The 23,389-nt window shown below is 41.4% G+C and overlaps 1 protein-coding gene across 1 annotated transcript in view; it reads left to right on the forward strand.

Moving 5' to 3' along the window:
- The first annotated feature begins 244 nt into the window (after positions 1-244).
- Positions 245-23,389, forward strand: part of PIK3C2A (phosphatidylinositol-4-phosphate 3-kinase catalytic subunit type 2 alpha) — a 90,721-nt gene continuing 67,576 nt past the window's right edge. The window contains exons 1-2 of the mRNA XM_075129368.1: positions 245-371; positions 14,866-16,047. Coding sequence (XP_074985469.1) covers positions 14,932-16,047 — 1,116 coding nt within the window. The 5' untranslated portion in view covers positions 245-371; positions 14,866-14,931. The remainder of the gene's footprint in view (positions 372-14,865; positions 16,048-23,389) is intronic.

A 23,389-nucleotide genomic window follows, 5' to 3' on the forward strand; every position in this document is an offset into this window, starting at 1 on the left:
GCCCAGGGTTCAAGTGACTCAGCCCCCCAGCGTCATTACAGCCCTAAGCAATGACGTAACAATAACAACACAGGCGTGAGCTCAAGCAGGGCCCCACCCTTGCGCAACAGGCCACGCTCCGCCCCCGCCCCCAGGGTCCCGCCCTCTTCACCCCTTTCCCCGCCCCCCCCAGCTGAGTCGCTCCTCCCCCTGCCTGTCTCTTCAGCGCCCGGCCTCCGCCCCCAGGAGGCGGGCTCTCGGGCCCGGCCGGAAGTGAGCGCACGGCGGCGGCGGCGGCGGCGGGCTCGTCCCTCCGGTGACTTTTATCCGCGGCGGCGGCGGTGGCGCAGGGACGGGAAATGGCTGCTCCCGCCGGGCAGCGGCGCTGCGAGGTGAGAGCGGGGCGGGTCTCTCCGCGAGGCGGCGCGGGGCCTGCGGCGTCCAGGGAACCCGGCCGGGCTCGCCCTTTCCTCGGGGCCTCTGCGGCGCCCGGACCCCGGCACCGCCGCCTCGCCGCCGCCGGGGCGCTGTGCCCGGGGCCTGCCTGGAACCCTTCCCCTGGGGCTACGGCCGGGGAGCCGCCTTGATTCAGCTCCAGCCGGTGCCGTGCGGGGCAGGGAGACTGGCCGCGTCGGCGACTCTCGCTGCCGCTCGCCCGCCCCGGCTCTGCCTCCTGCCGCCCTTGGGGGCGGTCCCCGGGGGCTCCGCGCTGTGCGGTGCCGTGACCTCTCCAGGTGACTTCCCGCCGCGCCGGGGAGGGCCGGGCCCGGGACTCAGCGGGGCATCCCGGCACAGTTAGCCCCGGGTCTGAAGCCGTCGCTGTAACTTGCTTTTCCTTTACGTGGGTTCAAGTTTGCCGGGGGTGGCTGTCTATAAACGGCAACGTAAAAATGCCTAGTAACTTCTCCCTGTTAATCGCATTATTTCAAGCGGTAGAACAACATGTCTTCTAACGGCAAGATCTTAATTGCAAGTCTCTTGAATAACCTTTTGCATTTATATAGCACCATTCACTCCCAAGGATCTGGTTGCATTTCAGAGTGTGCGTATGTATGATGTCGGGGTTGCTACCTTGGGTGGTCTGGAGGGGTAGGTGTCAACTGGTATATCGCATAGTGAACAACCATGAAGGCAAGAAAAACTTTGGCGCTGCATACTGAATCAAATTGTATGTTATGTAAAGTACAACACCCCCCCCCCCCCAAATGCCAGTGCAGGCTATAGGGGATCTCAATTGTCCTCTACAATACCCACAAAAGTTAGACTGTATTTGGCTGAGGTGCTTAACTGATCACATGTTGGTGTTTGACACTGTTGATCCTGCTAAGCTGAGCATTTCAGTGTTGATTATTAAACCACTAAGTTGTCTCTCTTTAAATTACTTTTTAGACATAATCACTTTCCCCCTTGTAATACATAGTAGTCTATGTACTTTCATCTAAGTCTTATCTTTACTGAAGCCATAATAAGAAAATACAAAACATACATGTGCTTTTGGAAGTATGAATAACTTTTTGAATATTGCCCGGTCCTTAGGGAGGAAAGATGGGTAAAGAGGACACTAGTAAGAAAATACCTGGAAGAGGGAAAGAAGATATGGAAGGTGGAAGAAAGGAAAATTAGTCTTTGTGATGTTTATAACTACTGTGTTAAATGTGTTCCCAAAATATAATGAAATAAAAGTGATGGTGTTTTGCTGACTAAAGAATTAAAGTGTAAAAATAATTAATGTACTTGGGTTGAGGAGATTCTCCTATTTTGAAGAAACGGATGGATGTAAAATAACTGGAAATTCTGATGTTTGCAGAGGAGTCCTTTCCAGCTCCTGTTGAGAATGTGGTGTGTGCAGCAGTCATGAGTGAAATCCTAAAGAGAAGGGAAGGATAAACTGTAAGGGAGGGAAAATGAAGTTACAAAAAGGGAAGTAGTTTGTGGTACACTGGTAATGCTTGTTAGTACAGAATGGAGTTCAGTCCCTCATTCTGGCAGAGTCTGTTTGCTTTTCCCTGTAATATTCATCACTCTATCTGATGCAGATTAGACCTGAAACAAAGGTTTTTGTGGTGGCCTTGTGGGAGAAAATAGGTTAAACTTAGTTATGTTATCAGGTCCTCTCCAGAAAAATGGGGGGTGGGGGGGAGTGGATAGAGGGGCAATTGAAGGCAGGAGAAACTGAAATAAGGTGCAGTGAGGAAAGATGAGCATGAATAAAGCAGTGATGGAGCAAGGAAGCTGCCTGGTGGAAGAAGGTTAGACCCGGAGCAGAAAAATGAATGCTTGCTTTTAAAGGGGTGAAGCAGTCATTTTTCGGTTGACCAACAATCTAATGGTCATGCTTTTAAAGGAGCATAATCACCTTAAAAATGTACTTCAGTCTGAAAATGGTTTATATGCTGTTACTTGTAGTAATACCTAGAGAAAATCATAGTAAAGAGATTAGACAACAATTTTTGCTCCAGTTGGCTTACTTTAACTTAAAATGCTTTATGTAGTGATTTTTGATTTCATCTAAATCTTGATCCTGCTAGTGGATTGCCTGTGGTGGTCTGTGTCCTCAAGGAGTACCGTTGTTGACTGGGCTCTGCGGGGCATAAGGCTTCACCTGCACAAATCAACAACAATAAATGTAGGAGGAGAGTCTTAGTCATTTTTCCCTTTTGTCTGGGACTTTCAACAGTAATCAAGAAACAAGCTACTTAAAAATAGGAAAATGTGGTTGTAAAACCACAAAAAATGCACAGGTCCTTGGGAGCATATATAAAACTTGAAATTTCATTTAACTTACTCTTTAAATTGGCTGGATTTGAAATTGGTGGTATTCCTTACTCTGGATTGCTAGTTAAAACTAAAACAGTATCTTGATCTGTAGAGCCCCGTGTGGATGCGAATTTTGTATCTGCGTCCGATCTACAAACATGGCCCACAGATAGCAGCATCCGCAGATGTGGATATCCCCAGAATATAAAGCAGACTGCTGCAGATTTGCAGGGCTCTAGGTAGCTACTATCAATAAATAGCTTGGTGGAGTTGATGAGTTTTTGATCTACCCTTTGTCAGTTCCTCATTCTGGTAATGTCTCTGTGTGGTCCTTTAAATGTTGACTGAATGTAGTAAACTGGGATTTGAAATTCATTTTAACTTCTGTAGTCAATGATATAACTGAACTCCAGTCAGAAAAGTACATCGAAATGGAATTAGCTGTTTTTTGGGGGTGTGCACCTATAAACTTTAGACGCAGTTTAATTGCAACTTATAAAGAGTTAACAATTCTTGATGTAGTAAACAATCCAGTGTATGGGGTTCATTTTTTCTTTAGAATTCTAAACTCCACACTGTAAAATGCAATATTACGTTTTAAATTTAACCTACTGAAGTGGAAGAGAAAGTTTCTTTGTGTTTTATGAGTGACTGCTTTTTAGTATCTATGGTTGGTGCAGAATTTACTGTAGTATTCCATTTATATTGGGGAAAGTACAGCAAAGTTTTAAAAAAAACTTGTTAAAGAATAAATCAGTGGCTGCATGGATGTGCCGATCTAATTAACAAATTGCTGTACAAAACTAAAAAAATGAGTAAATGGATTTTTAGCCACTTGGCAAGGCTAGATAGAGTTCGTTATTTATCCTGCAGCAGTCAGTGACATCAGCCTCTTAATACAGCACTCTTTGTACTTTTTTTATACACCAAAAAGGGTAGTTGTGGTATCAATTATTGCAGGAGAGTGCAGAAGTCTGGACTCTAGGTTTGGAAAGTAAGTGAAGGAGGAAATATTTGCTAATGTATTTGTAATGATATCTGCACATTCTGAAAATGATTTGGACTCAAATGTTGGCTTTTCAAAGTGCATATGATATTTTTGTGGGAAAGCTTACCCACAATAACTTAACTATTTTAATGTGTAGTGCTTATAATGCAGATCATTGACCCCTATTTCTTATAGGGGTCAATGATAGTTTTTCCTTAAACAGGAAAAGTCAGTACTTTCTTTAAATTTAACCTAAGCCATCATTAGGTGTTCAGCAAATACACAGTAGTTTAATTCAGTGACATTTAAAAACAAAACCATAGGGACTACTTTAAAAAAAACCACACAGCCTAAGGCCTTGCCTACACTGCCACTTTACAGCCCTGCAACTTTGTCCATCGGGGGTGTGTGTGTGTGAGGAAACACCCCCCCACCCCCACCCCCGAGTACTGCAACTTTCAGTTTTGTAAAGTGGCAGTGTAGACAGTGCACCAGTGCTGGGAGCTACTCCCCCCATGGGGTGGGGTTTTTTACAGCACTGGGAGAGCTCTCTCCCAGCGCTGCTGCTGCAACTACACAGCCACGTTAAAGCGCTGCCACGGCACCGCTTTAACGTTGCTAGTGAAGACCTAGCCCAAGTTTCTTGAAGATAAAATTAGGGTATTGTACATCAAGGCATTACTTTAAAAAGAAGGTTGGAAATGGACCTATAAGTTACCATCACTATTTAGTGCTGGAATTTTTAGAACCTCAGTAGGTGGTTAGATTGCTGATAATTCTAAAGTTTCTATTAGAAAAAGACTGACCCAAAAAAATGTGTTTGAGTGTACTGTTGTGTACCTCACTGAAATGGATGATCATAAATAACGGGTTAAATGAAATTGTGATCAGTACCTCCTATTTTGGGACAGGAAATTGTTGTCCAACTCTACTTAGGTAGATCAAGAAGGTTAAATGTAGTGTGAGCAAATGGTGAGATTACCTCTGCTTGGGGTAATAGGATTTCTCTATAGAAAAGACATCCTTGTGATTCCAGGTAAGAAATTACCTGGGATTTGAGGAGTTTTCAATTTGTTAGAAGTTTAAAATTGTGGAAAAATGAAAGTACTCTGGAATTAATGATTCCTTATTTGGATTTTCCTAAAACTTTCCTAAAACCTAAAATTATAAATTCATTCCTAATCTTTTCAATAGTGACATTGCTGTTAAAATGTTGTACACTGTTACAATATATTATATTTTGCATAGGCAACAAAACAGAAAAATAGTAACTTAGGGAATATCCTGTTCCTGCCAGGTAGCCTTATCTGTAGCAGATGAAATGTTAGACTTATCTTGCAGTTTCCTCACATCCTTAATATTGATACAGCTTTTAAAATATTACTTTTCTAATAGTTTTATAAAATGATCTACTTGGAAACCAGTATTGAGTAAACAGATAAATGTCAACGTCTGATGCACGTGCTTTGTTAAAGTATCTCAAAGTATTGCTTGGGGGAAATGCTCTTAGTTCAGAGCCATGAAAACAAAGGTTCCATAATAGTTGGCAGATGTGTGGCTTAGTAAATCTAATCAAATAGTAGTACAGTTGCTGTAAATAAGTTTATTCGCGCTCATTGCTAAAGACAGATTAATTCAGTACTGTGAATTAGAGAAGAAAAGAGCAATTTATTTTTTGGATGTTCAGTGTGAAATTCTGCTTTCATATGCTGTTTTTGGAATCTGTAGCAGAAACAAAACAAACAATTACGTCCTTCTGTGCTCCTTTCTCTTTGATAGTGATGGGCGGCTCAGTGTACTCCTCTGAGTGGAGAGGAGCAGAAAACCCACGGTCTTGAGATAGAGGGTCCATTTTATGGCATCCTGTCTATGACCCCACAGAAGTCCCTATCTGGGTGCTACACCTGGATTAGATTTTTGTGGGTGGGGACAGGATTAGGGTTTGAGGTACAGGCTCAGCCACTCATGCTGTTATCTGTTCCCACTCCATGGTGTTTTCCTGTGGGAATTAACGCTGATGGGATCAGCATTATGCATTTTAACACTGGAGTTGCCCTCAGATGACCCTGCTGCCTCTTTTTCCCTGTCTCTTTTTTTGGGTGGGGTGGGAATGGTTTGTTCTCTCTTTTGGAAGCTTGGAAATGGGGGTGATCATAAAGTGTTAGAACTGGGCAGTGGGATGACTGATACAACTTCTCCCGGAAGTGGAGCAAGGAAGCAAAGAAACCCAGGCAAGGTATTTGCCGTGTAACTTTAATCAAACTTGGTTGTTAGAGCTGTTAGTAAATAGAACTGCATCATTGTCCATTGGTTGTATCCTTCAAAGGTGTTGGAGATAATATGTACAACAGATAAAAACCAGAGCTGTGTTGACATAATTGATGCTAATACATAGACAAAGTACACAGGTGTCTTAGTTCAACTTCAGATGCAGCGGAAAATCAGCGAAGTGGAAAAGGGAAAATGTCAGATTTTATTTGGAAAAAATATTGCAATCACTTGGTTTTTTTTTCATTTAATTATTTGACAAATGCCATTTAAGTATTTGGATTGAGAATTGTGCTCTTGAAGGCAAATAGGTGAAGTACCTAGTTTAGAACTACATTCTAGTGGTATTGGCTGCAATATGTCGTAGAAATTGAGATCCGAGCAACAATTGAGTCTTTTGGGGTTACTTCCAGTGTTTGGAAGACTTGACTAAAACCACAGTTACACCTAGCTGTTAGCTAGGCCTAGCGCTTCCAATGAATTCCGGTTGTCACAAACACCTTTCATGAATCTACTGCAGACCTGTCAAGTGCATTTGATTTTTTGATTTTTTTTTTCCAACTATTTGAAAACTGCAGTCCAGTTGTAGCCAATGACACAGAATTGGAGAACAGGTTAAGACCTTTGGTTTGGCTTTCTGAATACCCTGAGGACAAGCCTTAAATACTATGATCAAACTGAGTGTGTGCGCAATGACAGAATGTCTGCCTAGCAAAAATAAAACTAGAAAAGAACTCTGACTTCCATTAATATACTTCTAACTATCCTGTCCTTTCTTGGCTATCAGATGTAATTAGGTTTTCTGTCAGCAAAAGTATGCAACTGTTTACTATTTCATAGTATGAAAGTGATCTGCGATAGAAGATCTTCTGAACTTGTAAAGTCATTGAGACAGTTTTTTTTAAGGATGGGCTCTTTTATATGTTGTTAATCATGGGTGTTTTGCCACAGATGTGTAGCACTGCACCATACTTGTGAGAGCCAAGATATTGGGTGTTGATATCAAACCAGGGCCTAGAAATATCCACTTGCCCCTGGAGAATGGCAAGCTTTTTCTAGGAAAGGTATAAGTGCCTGGTCCTCAATTTCTTCAAAACTTAAGCTTTACTTATTTTAATCCCTTCACAGTTTGAAAATAGCCTGTGTAAACGGATGCAATATTATCTTTCTGATTCATCAGAAAACTGCATTGCTTCTGCTGCTCTTAATTTTTCCAAGCAGCACCAAAGTGAAAATCATGTAATTCTTGACCGTTGCTGCTCACCAAAGGGTTCTGAATAGTGCTAGTGAATATGCTGAATCTCATTTGCTTTCCCAAGCACAGCAGAATAATACTTGAACTCAAAGCAGTTTTCCTGCTGCTATTCAGGAGCCTCTGGGCAGCAGTGCAACTGTTGGAAATCGTACCAATTTCACACCATTACTCAGAACTTTGTCTAGCAGTAGCGGTAGTGCCTGGAGTTATTGAGGGGATGATCAAAAAGTACCGCGGGCGAGAGACAGATAAAATAGTGGACACTTATCCATTCTCATAACACCTAAGACTCTCTGGTGTTGAGGAAGGGAGAGACTGAACTTTTTCTCCCTTCTAGTAATTGTGGAGAAAGGAGATATGGGATAGAGCTTCACATCCATCATCTCTGCACATCTATTTAACTAGCCAGCTTCTGGTATAAAAGATTGAGCATCCAAGTAGGAACCATGCACAGCACTCTGCCTGCTCAGAAACTGGTGTGAGAAGTAACTACAGGATTAGTGGTCTGTGGCAAGTAGGTTCAGTCATTCAGTAGGTGACCAGTAAATATTTTGAGAGAAACCATTTCAGAAAACTGTATTGCAATGTTCTGTTAACAAGAGAAATTGTGAATAAATAAGTGTGCACCATTTCCAAGCAGTTGGCACATCAGGCATGCTGCTTTCTGACCTTAATATCTATGAATCTACCTCTCATTAACCATCAGTGGAGTACAGTACTCTATGTGCTTTCACAGAGAATGCTTTGATTGCAGAGGTGTGTAGAATAGAATGAAACCAGTTTAATGCACTACAAATTCCTATACGCTTCACTGATTTTTTTTTTCTAAAATTGTTCCTGTGCCCCTTATGACTTATCTGAAATGTTCTTGAGCGGGTAGGAAAACTGGTGACCTTCTGAGAAGCTGTGTGCCATAACTCTCATTTGGGACCATATTTTTTTAAAATGTGCTGGGAAAGATGCAAAACATCTCTCTGGTTTGAAAAACCATACGCATGTTTATGCAAACTGGTGATGGGATAAATTTACAAAGAAGTGTGTGCAACACTCCTCTTCACAACTGGAGAATTCCATAAACATGTAAGTATCCATTAGCAGAGAGGTGGGCAAACTGCGGCCCACGGGCCACATCCGGCCTGCAGGACTGTCCTGCCCGGCCTCTGAGCCCCCGGCTCCTCCCCTGCAGCCTCAGTGTGCTGCCAGCGCTCTGGACTGCTGCTCTTGCTGGGCAGCGCGGCAGCAGGGCTGGCTTGGCATGGTAAGGGAGCGGGGAGTCCCGGGGGGCAGTTAAGGGACAGGGAGCAGGGGGTGGTTGGATAGGCGTGGGAGTCCCAGGGGGCCTGTTGGGTGTGGATAGGGGTCAGGGGACAAGGAGAAGGAGGGGCTGGATAGGGTGTGGGGTCCCGGGGGGGCAGTTAGGAGTGGGGGTCCCAGGAGGGGGTGGTCAGGGGACAAGGAGCAGGGAGGGTTGAATGGGTCAGGGATTCTGAGGGGGGCAGTCAGGGGGCAGGAAGTGGCAGGGGGCAGATAGGGGGCAGGGGCCAGGCTGTTTAGGGAGGCACAGCCTTCCCTGCTCGGCCCTCCATGTAGTTTTGCAACCCTGGTGTGGCCCTTGGGCCAAAAAGTTTGCCCACCCCTCCATTAGCATAAACTAGTTTTAAGCCAAAGACGAGACTTTGGGGGAGGAGAAAAAAGGCTTTATAAAACCGAATATAAATAGGGAACTCTTTCAGATTTTCAATTTAGTGTTCGATTTTTCAGCATTTCCGTAGACTGTTGTCAACCCAAACACCACAGCAGAACCTGATGGCATGTTGACCTGTCTATTCAAGCTGAGTGAAATTTAAAAATAAACAGTATGAAGGGGAAAGTAAATTTAAAAGAAAATATTAGTAAGGCCGTAGGGCTGTCAAGTGATGAAAAAGATTAATTGTGATTGATTGCACTGTTAAATAATAGAATATCATTTATTTAAATATTTTGAGATGTTTTCTACGTTTTCAAATATACTGATTTCAGTTACAACACAGAATATCAAGTGTACAGTGCTCAGTTTATATTACGAATATTTGCATTGTAAAAAGATAAAAGAAATACTATTTCAGTTCACCTCATACAATTACTGTAGTGCAATCTCTTTATCATGAAAGTTGAACTTACAAATATAGAATTGTTTTTTTTTTTTTTTACATTATTGCACTCTAAAATTTTAGAGCTTACAAGTCCCCTCAATCCTTGAGTGTTCCTCCTTTAGAGGAATCTTGCCTTATTGAAGGGTTAAGATTTTTTTTATCTCAGCAAGTCAATATTCTGGAGATGGGAGGGCAAGAGTTGTGCAGGAAAAGGGTGAATGCTGCTCCAGTTGTGTTTCTGGACTCTCTTGTCTGCAGAGTTTCATCTTACAAATCTGCATTCTGTGCTTGGGGAGGGTGGAGTGGGGGGAAGCAAGCAATGACTTGTTCAGCAGGTGTCTTGCAGCTGCTTATGGAAAGGGTGGTTTCTGGTACCAGGATTGCCTCCTTTTACTGAGCTAGGTGGGCTCCCTTCAGCTGAGTAAGCCCTAGTTTGCAAGGGAGGGTGGATTTTTTTCCTGAGGGTCTTGGCATGCAGCAGGGGAGGAGAGGCTGAGGTTGCCAGGCCCCTGTTCTCTATGGCAGTGGGCCCCAACCTTTCTGTTGCAAGAGCATATTCATGTCCCAGAAGAGTGTGGCAGGCACCGGACAACCAGCCACCAAAATGTCACTGAGAAGCGGCGTCATCAAGAAGCGTCGCTGCCGAGAAGCAGAGGTATTTCGGCGGCAATGCTTCTTGGCGGCATTTTGGTGGTAGGTTGTCTGGCAGAAGCGCTCCCTTTATAAGTAGGCGGGCGCACATAAATTCCGTGGTGGCCGCCATGGCACCTGTGGGCACCGCGTTGGGGACCACTGCTTTATGGGTATCCCCTGGAATGAGGGCCCAGCCGGGGGCACTGGGGCACGGTGCAGCGGTGTTGGTCCCTGGAGTGAGGAGCCAGCCGGGGGCAATGGCACATGGCGAGGGGGTGGGTGTCAGTCCCCAGAATGAGGGACTGCCCAGGGGCAGTAAGGCATGGAGCAGGCGTTGGTTGCTGGGGGTAGGAGGCCGGCCAGGAGCAATGAGACATGGTGTGGGAGGGCTGTTGGTCCCTGGAGCTGGGGGGCATGGTGGGATCAGGATCCCTACCTCTCCACTGGAGCTGGGATGGGAGCCACTTCTTCTTCTCTCCTTTCCTCCTCTCTTACCGCTCTCTGGAGGTGGGTTGGGTTACTGCACCTGACCGGACACTGTCCGGTCCCTCTGCAGCCAATGATGCCATTCCTGCCCAGAGGCATGTGATTAACCCTCTTTATAAACATTGACACATTAATTTTGTTTTCAGTTTTGCAGGCGTTAACTGTGATAGACAGTCCTACAAGAAAGTTTGTATATGGATGTTGTGCTCCTTGAATTACGCCTTAAATAAATTCTTTGTGTATGCATGTAATGGAAGGAGCACGTAGGAACATATTCCTGCACTAGTATGGTGGTAGGTGTTGAGGGAAAATCAGTTCAGTGAGAAATTTAGGTTGAAATCAAGAAGGAAATAGAACATAGCTGCTTCCAAGCCTTATAGCTACAGATTAGTCTAAATACAAATGTTAAATCTGGGCTCTCAATTCCATTGCAGTTTTAACATGCTGAGTCTGATTTATCCATTGCCCTGCATCTTTCGTATCTGTGCACAGTGAGTGTGAAACACTACTGTTTCTGAATGGAAGCATTTTGTGTCCATTTTACACTCACTTTGCACTGGAATACACAGCTACGTAAGGTTCAGAGCAATGGGGAACTGATCCACTTTTTTGTAGCATGCATCTTTAGAGAGTATGGTAAGCTGGTGGAGTGGATCAACTGGTTTAGCAATCAAAATATTTAGTGCAAATTTCTTCCTAAAGGCTTTATTGTGCAGAGCTTTTTATAAAGTTTGTTCCAAAGAAAAACAAAGGCCGTTGCTTCCTAACCCTGCTTTATTATTTCCTCCCCCTACCCTTAGTAGTTTGAAGTCTAACCACAGAAGTTGAGTAGTCTTTGCCCCAGCACAAACATGAAACATTTACTTAAAATAGTTTGACGCAATGTTTTGTGCTTTGGGATGCCTTGTTGCTTGGATTAAACTTTCAAATATGGTTTGCATATGTGTTGTGAGTCTGACTTAATTTATCAAATAAAAGGATATGAATTTGCTTTTGTAAGTTTAACAGGGACATGAAACTAAGATTAGTTATAGGCATAAGAGGGAATCCTTCATATAATTTTTGGTTTTGGGAATGGGGAATGAATTAGTTTCCAGGACTATTTTCCCTCTAGAACATAATAGTGGGTTCTTAGTTGGAGGTTAGGAAAGCCACTCTCCTTTTTTCCATATGGATTTCTGCTCTGTACCACTCTCTTCCTCCACAGAAGTAATTATGACTGTAAGAAGATTAATCATTTATGAAGAGCTGTTTGTTCGTAGATCTATGAAACCATTTCTTGATTTTCAGACTTCTCATAGATCGATAATGGAAATGTTGCAGTGTTTGCTAGCTGTTTGCAATGCTTCCTTGCTTCTGAGGTACTCTTATTGTTGGTCTCAATTCAAAACTAAATAAACTGTAAATTCTTCAAGGCAGTGACTGCCTTGTATGTACAATGCCCCATACGTTGCAGGCTCTACAGCAATTATTTATAATCCGCTTTTGGCACTGGGTGTTCCTCACCAAAACTAATTTGTTTGCTACTGTAGCTTTCCCTGTGTCAACATCTGTCACAACAGGTGCTCTTTTAGGACATGTTGATTTCTCTTTGTGCCTTTTGAGGTGACCTGCAAAGGTATTTAAAGAAGTTGACATTTTACCTTTTTGCTGCTTTATAATGAATAAAGAAGGCCTGAAAAGTTTAACAAGAAGAAGCCTTATTTTACCTAATGTCAGTTCTGGTCTTGCTGAAGGGTTGGCTTGGGAGCCACAGATGATACATATTCTCAACCCTCAACTGAAGAATGAAGGTGTAGAACCTTTGATTTCCTTTCTCCAGCATATTATCATTGAGGATAAACAGATGTAATCACAACTCTGCTTTAGGCTTTTAACAGCTGCATTAAAAATCTCTCTCCCTGTCCTTTCCTCAGTTACCTCAGGAAGGCTCAGCTTTCACTTTTCTGGCTAGTGATTTTATTTCAGTAGTTGTCACCTGGATTCATCCTGTGTGGAAAACCAACTTTTGATTTTAAAAACAGAATTTTTTAAAAGAGCAAAAGAGAAATTCCTGTAAACTTTGTACATCATAAAGAACCAAAAATATGTACAAGTCCAATTTTTGTTTCCCTTTGCAGATTGCTGTACAGTTTATTTAGGTGCATAATGCTCTCCATGTAGAGAGCATGTCCAGCCCAGTAACACTGTGCTTTAATAAGCATAGCTTCACTGGTGTTTGTATAACCTCTTCGTAGAAACTCATTATTTGTGATTTTTATCTTGCAATTTAATATGCATAATAGCTCAGCTGCTGTTGGTGAAAGTTTTCTAGCTCTTATCAGCTGCTGTTGGTGAAAGTTTTCTAGCTCTTAGAGCCAGCAGCAAGTTGCCCGTGTTTAACAACTATAGAGGAAAGTGGAAATAGGTATAGTATGGTAAACACTGAAAAGTCAGATGCAAGACCAGATTCCTTGTGGCAGTCTATTGTACAATAATGATGCTTTTTAAAATGTGTTCCATTTTATTGGTTAGCGTTCATAGAATCATTCTAGAATATCTGGGTTGGAAGAGACTGCAGGAGGTAATCTAGTCCAGCCCCCTGCTCAAAGCAGGACCAATCCCCCGCTAAATCATCCCAGCCAGGGCTTTGTCAAACCTGACCTTAAAAACCTCAAAGGAAGGAGATTCCCTCCTTGCGTTGGGAAGAGCGGTCTAACAGTTTGATCATGGGATTGCGAATCAAACACCAGCCATGCCACTGATTTGCTCTCTGGCCTTGAGCAGTCATTTAGCTTCTCTGCCTTCATTTGTGTAATGAGGACTAATACCCACTTATTTTATAGTGCTCTTATGGGAATTAAGTATGAATGTAACTTGTAACTAGATATGTTGCTTGTATGTGACAAAGCGTTTTCTAAATGCTTAACTTAATTATGATGACAAAGTATGATGAAATGCCTCCAGAGGCCGTGAAATCCTTCATCATGAGTTTAGCATTGCTAATAGTGATACATCTTAAGTATGGTACACTGTGATAATTAATAGGACCCTACCGAATTCATGGTCCAATTTGGTCAATTTCACAATCATGGGATTTTAAAAATTGTAATTTCATGATTTCAGATATTTAAAACTGAAATTTCACAATATTATAAGGTTCCTGACTCAAAAAAGAGTGGGGGTTGCAAGGGGGGTTGTGGTACTGCCACCCTTACTTCTCCACTGCTGCTGGTGCTGCCTTCAGAGCTGAGCAGCTGGAGGGCAGCGACTGCTGGCCGGGAGCCCAGCTCTGAAGGCAGAGCCGCCAGCAGCAGCACAGAAGTAAGGATGCCATGGTATGGTATTGCCACCCTTACTTCTGCGCTGCTGCCTTCAGAGCTCAGCCCTTTGTTAGCTGCCACTCTCCAGCTGCCCAGCTCTGAAGACAGCAGCACAGAAGTAAGGGTGGCATTGTATGGTATTGCCACCCTCACTTCTGCGCTGCTGCTGGCAGGACACTGCCTTCAAAGCTGGGCGCCCAGCCAATAACCACCGCTCTCCAGCCACCCAGCTCTGAAGGCAGTGCAGAAGTAAGGGTGGCAATACTGGGACACCCCCCCCCCATAAATAACCTTGTGACCCCCCCTGCCACCCACAACTCCCTTTTGGGTCAGGACCCTCAATTTGAGAAACACTGGTCTCCTCCCATGAAATCTGTGTACTATAGGGTAAAAGCACACAAGACCAGATTTCATGAGGTGGGAGACCAGATTTTATAGGGAGACATGTTTTTCATGGCTGTGAATTTGGTAGGGCCCTATTGTCCTCATTGCTTTGTTAAACTTACTGGTGGTAAAATGGGGTGTGTTCTCTTCGAGTGCATCAGAAACACTACCTGCTTTGGTACTCAGGGTCCCTCAGTACATTTGTGAGGCAGGGAACTTTTCCCCATCTTACAGATGACAGACTGAGGCACAAAGAGGATATGTGACTTGTCCAAAGTCTCTCAGATTTCCTGACTTGAAACCAGGTCTCCTGAGTTCTAGGCTACAGCCTTAACTACTGGACCAGCATTCACCTCCAGTCAAAACATAACTGCTCTCTGCATGATTTTGCTGATAACATAATAAATTATTGCAAAGAGTCCAACAAAATTAAGCTCTGAACTGTGTGTGTGTGTGTGTGTGTGTGTTTATAAAATTTGTACCTAGTTTAACTACATAAATCCAGTCAGAATAGTAGGAAAGGTTTGTAACTAGTTAAAAATTTAGAAAATATGGTGTTCTGAAATGGATTGAAATGTAAAGCTTTAAATTTACATTTTACAGCTTAAACAGTTCTTTATGTACTTAGTGTACCAATTATGCCTGTACATGTCTTTCTAATTTTTTTTTCCCCCTGTTCAGGTCTACTGAATCTATTGACAAAGTCAAGGGTCAAAGATTGTTAGGAAGAAGGGATTGATCTCTTAAATGGACATCTGCTTTCACGTTATGGCTCAGATATCCAGTAGCAATGGACTTAAACAGCGTTCATCTCCTTCCTTGGGAACTTCAAGGACAAAAGATGTGGACAAAGAAGAGGCATTGCAGATGGAAGCTGAGGCACTAGCTAAGATGCAAAAGGAAAGAGTGGTAACTGGTAATAAGCAAACTTCTGAGTCTTTAAGCAGCACCAGACAAAAAGCACAAACTCATAATAAACAGGACCATGATCTCATGGTGTTTCCAGAGGCTGTTGCCAAAAAAAGGGTGGAAGATAAATTAAGCGCTGTTGATATAGATAAAATGACCCATGCTGAATTAGAGAAACTGCTGCTAGATGAAAGTTTTGAATCTAGTAAAGTACGTGCATTACCAGCAACTCCTGTTCTGAGCCCATCATTTTCTTCACCATTTTATATTCGGCCTACTGGTCAAAGAGGACAGTGGACACCTGGGCTACCTGGGCCTGTGACTTGCACTTTACCTCCTATTTACCCATCAGCTTCTTACAACAAACAAGCTGGTGCATTTCAGAATGGCTTCCACCTAAGAATGTCCACGTATCAATCTACAGAACCTGTTTATCTTAGTCTTCCCGGGCGGTCTCCATACATTTCGTACCCGTTGACAACTACTACACCTTTCCATCCACGAGGAAGCCTGCCCATGTGTCCTCCGTCACTCACACCAGAAATGGCAAAAGTATTTGACAAAATAGCCAGCACCTCAGAATTCTTGAAAAATGGGAAATCCAGCACTGACTTAGAGATGACTGGTTTTAAGTCTATTGTACCTAAACTACCAACCTCAGAAAACTCCAGTGATATTAGTAAATTTGATTGGCTGGACTTAGATCCTCTAAGTAAACCAAAAGTGGATAATGTGGAGATCTTGTGTAATGCAGAGGATAATGCAAAGGTAACTTCGTGTACAGTTGCAGAAGATCCATGGGATGCTGTGCTACTAGAAGAAAAATTGCTAGTAACTTGTCACCTTGAAAGAAAAGTGAATGGGAAATCCACTGCTGGAGCAACAGTTACAAGAAGCCAGTCTTTAAACATTCGAACAACTCAGCTTGCAAAGTTACAGGACCAAACACCACAGGTATAATAAATCTGCAGTATTTCAGATTGCATTGTTAAACTTTCTAATACTTCTTACAATATCTTGCAAGATACTTAGACTAAAATGTGCACCTATGTTGTCCTTAATATAAACTATAAATGGAGTCTTTTAAAAACTATTGGCAGGGATAAATCTTCAAATAAGCCAGCAGTCATTGGAATGTTGTGTTTTAAATTTGATGAATTTTGGAGTAGTCAGTACTGATCTTTTAGAGTGATCCTAACTCAATCTAATCAATTTTAAATAGTTGCCTCCTAAGACGTTTTCGTGGTTCACTGAAGTTGTGGAATTCATTTGCTATTCTGTGACCCTTCAGTGAAAGGAAGAGTGATTCTGGGTGTTTAAAGAAACAGTTTATTTGTATGGTAACTTCTGCTGTAGTGCCTGGATTTTTTTGTTACATATATTTTATGAAGTTTATGCACTAGGTGATTCATGTTAAATTAAACTTCAACTTCTGTTAACTCTATAATTCAACAATAAGCATACCCAAACTGTTGCCCTTGCTCCTGGAGCTCAGACACCTCTGCAAAAATTATATGCAGATAAGCATATAAAGTTGCCCACATTCATGTTCAGAATGAAAATATCTGATAGCTGTAATGTGGAGCAGCAGTTTCGTTGTTGTTTTTAAATTCTAGTTGACACACATTCTCAAAATTGAACTTGTTACCAGTGGATTCTAGTCTCTTCTAAATCACTCCAGAGGGCAGGTCTACACTAGAGGTGCTTCATCCATGCAGCTTCACTGCTGTAGTACATCTGGTGAAGACTATGCTGATGCTCTAGGCTCACACCCCTGAGCGACATAAGTTAGATCAACTTAAGCGGTTGTGTAGACCTACCCTCAGGAGCAGCGGAGTTGGAACATATGATCATTATGGACAAAACCTTGCACCTCCACTCATTGCACATTCGCATGGGATTACTGTAGTTCTGTTGTATAAGTAGACCTCTCTTGCATGCCATTGAACAATGTTCTGAGGCAATGCTCAGGAGTTGGTGTGATACCCAGGGAGAGGTTGTAGATCTGTAACTACATTAAACCTTTTCTTAAATTGGTTTGAAGGATGAATGTACAGTCAATGCCACCTCAGTTCATGGGGTCATAATAATGGCCGGGCTGCTGTTCTCTGTCCTTCCACTGGGATTAGAGAAGAGCAGCAATTCTCCAACTGTGGGTTGGGTCATGACCCTGTTTTAATGGGGTTGCCAGTGCTGGTGTTAACTTGCTGGGGCTCGGGGCCCAAGCCTGAGCCCCATCACCTGGGGCTGAAATCCAAGGGCTTCAGCCCTGGGCGGCAGGGCTCAGGCTTAGGCTTTGCTCCCCCCACCCCATTTGGGGTCATGTAGTAATTTTTGTTGTCAAAGGGGGTCATGGTGCAATGAACCCCTGAAGCAGAGTGCAGAGGAGAGCAGGGATTCCATCCTTTGCTCTCTCCTAGACATGTTGAAGATTTAAATGCTCCAGAGCAACTTAACTACTGATGTATGCCATTGGTGTGACTTTCAGAGTTGCTGAGCATCCACAACTCCCTTTGAAATTAGAGCTACAGGTGGTCAAAACTTCTGACAATATCATAAGCGGGCAATAGGCTGCCTGCCCTGGCAGTTGTCAGTGAAAATGTACATTCCATACTTTCAAAATCAGGGATGCAATCCATATTGCACAATCAAGTGAATGATTACAAACAAATAACTTTAACCTTCCTCTTAAAGTTGATCTACCTGCCAAGGGAAAATATTGGGTGTTTTTATGATGTATACAGTAGGCACAAGTTTTTTCCCCCAGAAAGTTTTTACTTTGCTATATCAGTGTGTCAAGTCTAATCTTCCTCTCCTCCTTTTTTTTCCTTTTGGTTGGAGGATTTAGTGGATAGTTTTAATCAATTGACACTAAGGCTGTCAAGCAATTAACAAAATTAATCACGCAATTGAAAAATTGTGTGATGTTAAACAATAGAATACCATTTATATAAATATTTTGGGATGGTTTTCTACATTTTCAAATATATTGATTCAATTATAACACAGAATACAAAGTGTACAGTGCTCACTTTATATTTTTATTATAATTGCACTGTAAAAATAAATTTTCAATTCAGTTAATACAAGTACTCTAGTGCAGTCTCTTTATCAAAAAAGTTGAACTTACAAATGTAGTTATGTACAAAAAATAACTGCATTCAAAAATAAAACAATGTAAAACTTGAGCCTACAAGTCCACTCAGTCCTACTTCTTGTGCAGCCAATCATTGAGAAACAAGTTTGTTTTCATTTGCAGGAGATAATGCTGCCCACTTCTTATTTACAAGAAAGTGAGAACAGAGGTTCGCATGGCACTGTTGTAGCTGGCATTGCAAGATATTTACGTGCCAGATGTGCTAAAGATTCATATGTCCCTTCATGCTTCAACTACCATTCCTGAGGACATGCTGATGATGGGTTGTGCTCAATAACCATCCAAATCAGTGCAGACCAACACATGTTCATTTTTATCATTTGAGTCAATTGTCACCAGCAGAAGGTTGATTTTCTTTTTTGGTGGTTTGGATTCTGTAGTTTTTCCATCAGTGTGTTGCTTTTTCAAGACTTCTGAAAGCATGCTGCACGCCCCGTCCCTCTCAGATTTTGGAAGGCACTTCAGATTCTTAAATCTTGGGTCGAGTGCTGTAGCTATCTTTAGAAATCTCACATTGGTACCTTCTTTGTTTAGTCAAATCTGCAGTGAAAGTGTTCTTAAAACAAAAAATATTATCCGAGACTGATATAACATGAAATGTATGGAGAACGCATGTAAAACACAGAGCAGGAGACATACAGTTCTTCCCCAGGGAGTTCAGTCACAAATATAATGCATTATTTAACAAGCATCGTCAGCATGGAAGCATGTCCTCTGGAATGGTGGCCGAAGCATGAAGGGGTATACGAATGTTTAGCATATCTGGCATTTAAATACCTTGCAGTGCTGGCTGCAAAAGTCTGTTCTCACTTTCAGGTAACGTTGTAAATAAGAAGCAGGCAGCATTCTCTCCTGTAAATGTAAACAAACTTGTTTCTCAATGATTGGCTGCACAAGAAGTAGGACTGAGTGGACTTGTAGGCTCTAAAGTTTTACATTGTTCTGTTTTTTGAGTGCAGTTATCTACATTTGTAAGTGGCGCTTTCACGATAGAGATTGCACTATGTTACTTGTATGAGGTGAATTGAGATACTATTTTTACAGTACAAATATTTGTACTAAAAAGTGAGCACTGTACACTTCGTATTCTGTGTTGTAATATAAATCAATATTTTTGAAAATGTAGAAAAACATCCAAAATAGTTAATTTCAATTGGTATTCTATTGTTTAACAGTGTGATTAAAACTGCAATTAATTTTTGTGTTAATTGCATGAATTAACTGCGATGAATTAACAACCCTAGTTACTACAGAAATGTTACCTTTGCTGAAACTACATTCCTTGGATAACAAGCCATGTAACTAGCAGACATCTTTAAAGGTATATAGGATTTCTTGTTTTAAACTGCTAGGAATATGTAGCCTTGTGACAAGTTCTAAATCCTCTATGGGAGCTGTTAAAAATTACTTAAGAAATCAGTTCACAAGCCATTTACTATTTTCCAGTGTTGCTAGAACTTTAATCAATGACTCTTGGCACAAAGTGTCATGAATGCTGAGGTGAGGCAATTTAAAATACTGTTACATTGATTCATAATAATTCATGAAGATATACTATTCTTCCAGCAACTGGCAACACACGTTTGCCAAGTGTATATGCTTTATTTAGTTTATCTCCAGGAAAAACACATTAGCTTGGTGATTTGGACTTTCAAGTGTCTCTGTGAAAGTGCACTAAATCAAAAACTGGTCATACAGTGGCATTATAAAAACCAGTGGTGTTGCCATCTGGGAGGATATTACAGAATTAGAAAGGGTCCAGAGAAGAGCAATGAGAATATATATAAGTCATGCACCTTCGTAATCAAAGAGATTGAAAAGGCTAAGGTTGCTTACCTTGAGAAAGGACATGATGCAGATATACAAAATAATGAATGGTGTAGGGAACATAGATTGATAGCTTTTGTTGTCCTTGCCCCATCATAACATAAACAGACAGGTGGCAAATTCAAAACTGATGTTTTTTCCCCACGTTGCATAACTAGACTGTGGAACTCATTATTACAGGATGCTGAGACCAAGATCTTACCAAGATATAGAAGGAATTAAATGTTAATAGGGACAAGAATGACCAAAGTTGTTCTTTAAATAAAAATATTGGAAGTGAGATGAAAACATCATGCTGCAAGCCTTAACTATTTTATGAGGGATTATTACCTTTGGTAGGCAGATTATCTCCCATCTGCCTACTGTGGGGTTGTGCTTTCCATTGAAACAATCCGTGTTGGCCACTGTCAAACAGGGTACAGGACTAGATGGACCAAGGGGCTGATTCGGTTTGGAAATTACACCTTTTTAAGTGGCCAGATTAGCTTTCCTGAGCTGCCATCTCTCCAGAAAATAGTCTTTCACTATAGAATTCCTTATACTTGTCAAAAGAGGCAATAAAATCTCTAAAGACTTCAGCAGGAAACTTTTTTCTGCTACAATTCCCCCTTACAGTCTGCAAAGTCATATTTGTGGAAATTGTGACCACAGAAAAGGGATTTAGAGGATTTGACTGCTTTGAGAATTTTGCTTTGGTATTTCAGCTATTTGAATAACATCATACGCTATCTACACAACATCCAGACAGAACAAAGGTATGGATCTTCTGCTGGATCTCTAAAATACTTGTTGTAAAGTAAATAGATTTCTAAATTTGCTCCCTAAAATCTTCTAACCGTGCTCTTTCTAGAAAGAAGAAATATTGACAAAGCAATAGTATAAAATGTTGGGTTTCAGAGTAGCAGCCGTGTTTGTATTTGCAAAAAGAAAAGGAGTACTTGTGGCACCTTAGAGACTAACAAATTTATTTGAGCATAAGCTTTCGTGAGCTACAGCTCACTTCATCGGATGCATTCAGTGGGGGGGAGGGGAAAAAGGCTCGTCATCCTTAATTTTCTATTAGTAATGTTCCCGGCATCTCAGTGAGCGTTTCCTGCTGTTCTGAGCTGGTTGTCATATTTTGGAAGGCTTTTTTTGCACCATAGTTCCCTGTATTTTGTAAGAGACTAGAAGTTTGAAAAGCTGATGTGTGAGGAGTAGAACGTCAATATAACTTTGTCTTGTGTAATTCTAAGCTTTGAGATCTGTGAACTCATTCTTCCTGTAGTCTGTGTTTAGAGAGGCAAACATAGTTTCCTTGTTTTTAACTTCTGTAGCCAACCCTTTAACAATGACAACATATCAGATGTCTTTCCCCAAAACATCAGGTTCATCATGGCCTTCAGCCACACTATTATGGCCTGTGATAAATCAATTGTACTTGTAAACTGGATCAATATTTTGATGTAAAACCTCCGAGGAAAAAAAGAGTGACTCATTTTATTGAGTTTTCCTTCAGTCATTCCTAATACCTTGATTGAGTATTGGTTCAGTAATGTTGTGTTGGAGGAGCTGCCATCTTTTGGATGGTCCATAAAATGAATGTCTTGATTACTGGTGGTTATCAGCGATCCCATGAAACTTTTTCATAGGAACGGATTATTAACCCTAGTCAAACTTCAACTTGAGTGACTACATTCTGCCTCCCTAAACATCCTCCTGCAGTTCCAGTGGGGTAAGATATTGTTTAGTTGGTCTTAAACAGTTGTATAATGTTACCCAAGTGGCAATGTTGTATCACAGGCGTACCTGTATTTCATGATTGGAAGTGATCCCTGTGTCGACTTTACAGTACAGCTTGAATTGAAAGGTGTTGTCTAAATGTAAGATTACTTTTTTTTTTTTGAAGACTCTTGGATTCTGTTTATCTTACTGGGTAGTATTTTTCATAGAACAGTTCCTGCTCTTGGTACATTGTATGATGAAACACTTTTACTTCTAAAGCTATGCTGTGATATCCTTGAGTTAAATTCAAGTGTTTTTCCTAATTTGCAGTTTACGTGATATGAATTGAACCTTTATCATGGGTTTGCCTTCCTCTTTAGTATGCTAACTTCCTGTTTCCTTGTGCGTGATTTGGTATTGTGTGTTGCTGACTTGATCACCTAACTTCTTAAGAAGCTGTACTGGATTGCTGACAAATTTGAGTTACTTAGACGTTACCTTGAAGTCTAGTCCCATTTAAAAAACTTAAAAGTAGTTGCAAGCGTGGCACATGTAACCAAGTCCACATTCCAGTTTTTGTGGGTTTACAGTCTTTATCCAATTTCCTTAAGTTTTACATAGGAACTGGGATTAGTAAAGTCCCAAACAGTGAAACGGACAATAATGCTATTAAATGCCAAAAATAAACTGCCTATTTTTGTACAGTTTAGTCTGTAGCGTTTCAGCTAAATTAACTTTGTCACTAGTAACTATAGCTGGTTAAAACAAGTTTGGCAGAAGTGATTTGTTTGTGGTCCCTTTTTAAGGTACAAGGCAAACTAAACCATTTGTAATAAAAATTTCCAAACTCAGGTTACAAAATAAACTGCTATAGGCTTGTTTACGTGACACAGCAACATGAGTTAGAGGGGTGTGAGTGCACAACAAACTAGTGTGCTTAGCAGTGTCTACGTAAGCTAGTTATTTGTTATCATGAACTAAAAGTTCCTTAGGGCATATTAACATAGTGCCACTTCAGACGGATCAGTTAGTGCACAACACGGTTAGAAATTACACCCCTCTGGTACACGTTGTTGCACCATGTAGACAACCCTATGACACGCAATTTTGAGAACTGTGTAAACTTTTTGGTCTAGACCAGGCAAATTTGGATCAGCATGTTTCTAGTCTGTATGTATGCTAAGTTCATTTTAGTGCATTATGAATTCATATGCTCCCTTGGTCAGGATTTAATGAGCAGCTGTTACCAATTGAAGAATAGGTCAATTGGAAACGAGTTACTTAACTCAAGATGCAATATTTGAATATGAATAAATATGAAGTTGACTTGCTGAAGTACTGGCAACTATTGTTTCTACATGTATTACAAGGCTTTTCATAACATTTTAAAACTTGAGTATGCAATGTGAATTACCTAACTTATGTTTTCAACTGAGCAGTACTATGTACAATGAGGACCTCTTCCTCTGCCAGCATAAACTGAACCCCAGACTGATATAATTAACCCAGACATGTTTACCCAATGCCAGGGGATCCACTGGTTGTGTAGAGATGACTTTACCAAGGGCCTTCCACGCAAACAGGAAAAATAGGGTGTGGTTGAAGGAA

Source organism: Caretta caretta, chromosome 6 (assembly GCF_965140235.1).
Source record: "Caretta caretta isolate rCarCar2 chromosome 6, rCarCar1.hap1, whole genome shotgun sequence".
NCBI lineage: Eukaryota > Metazoa > Chordata > Testudines > Cheloniidae > Caretta > Caretta caretta.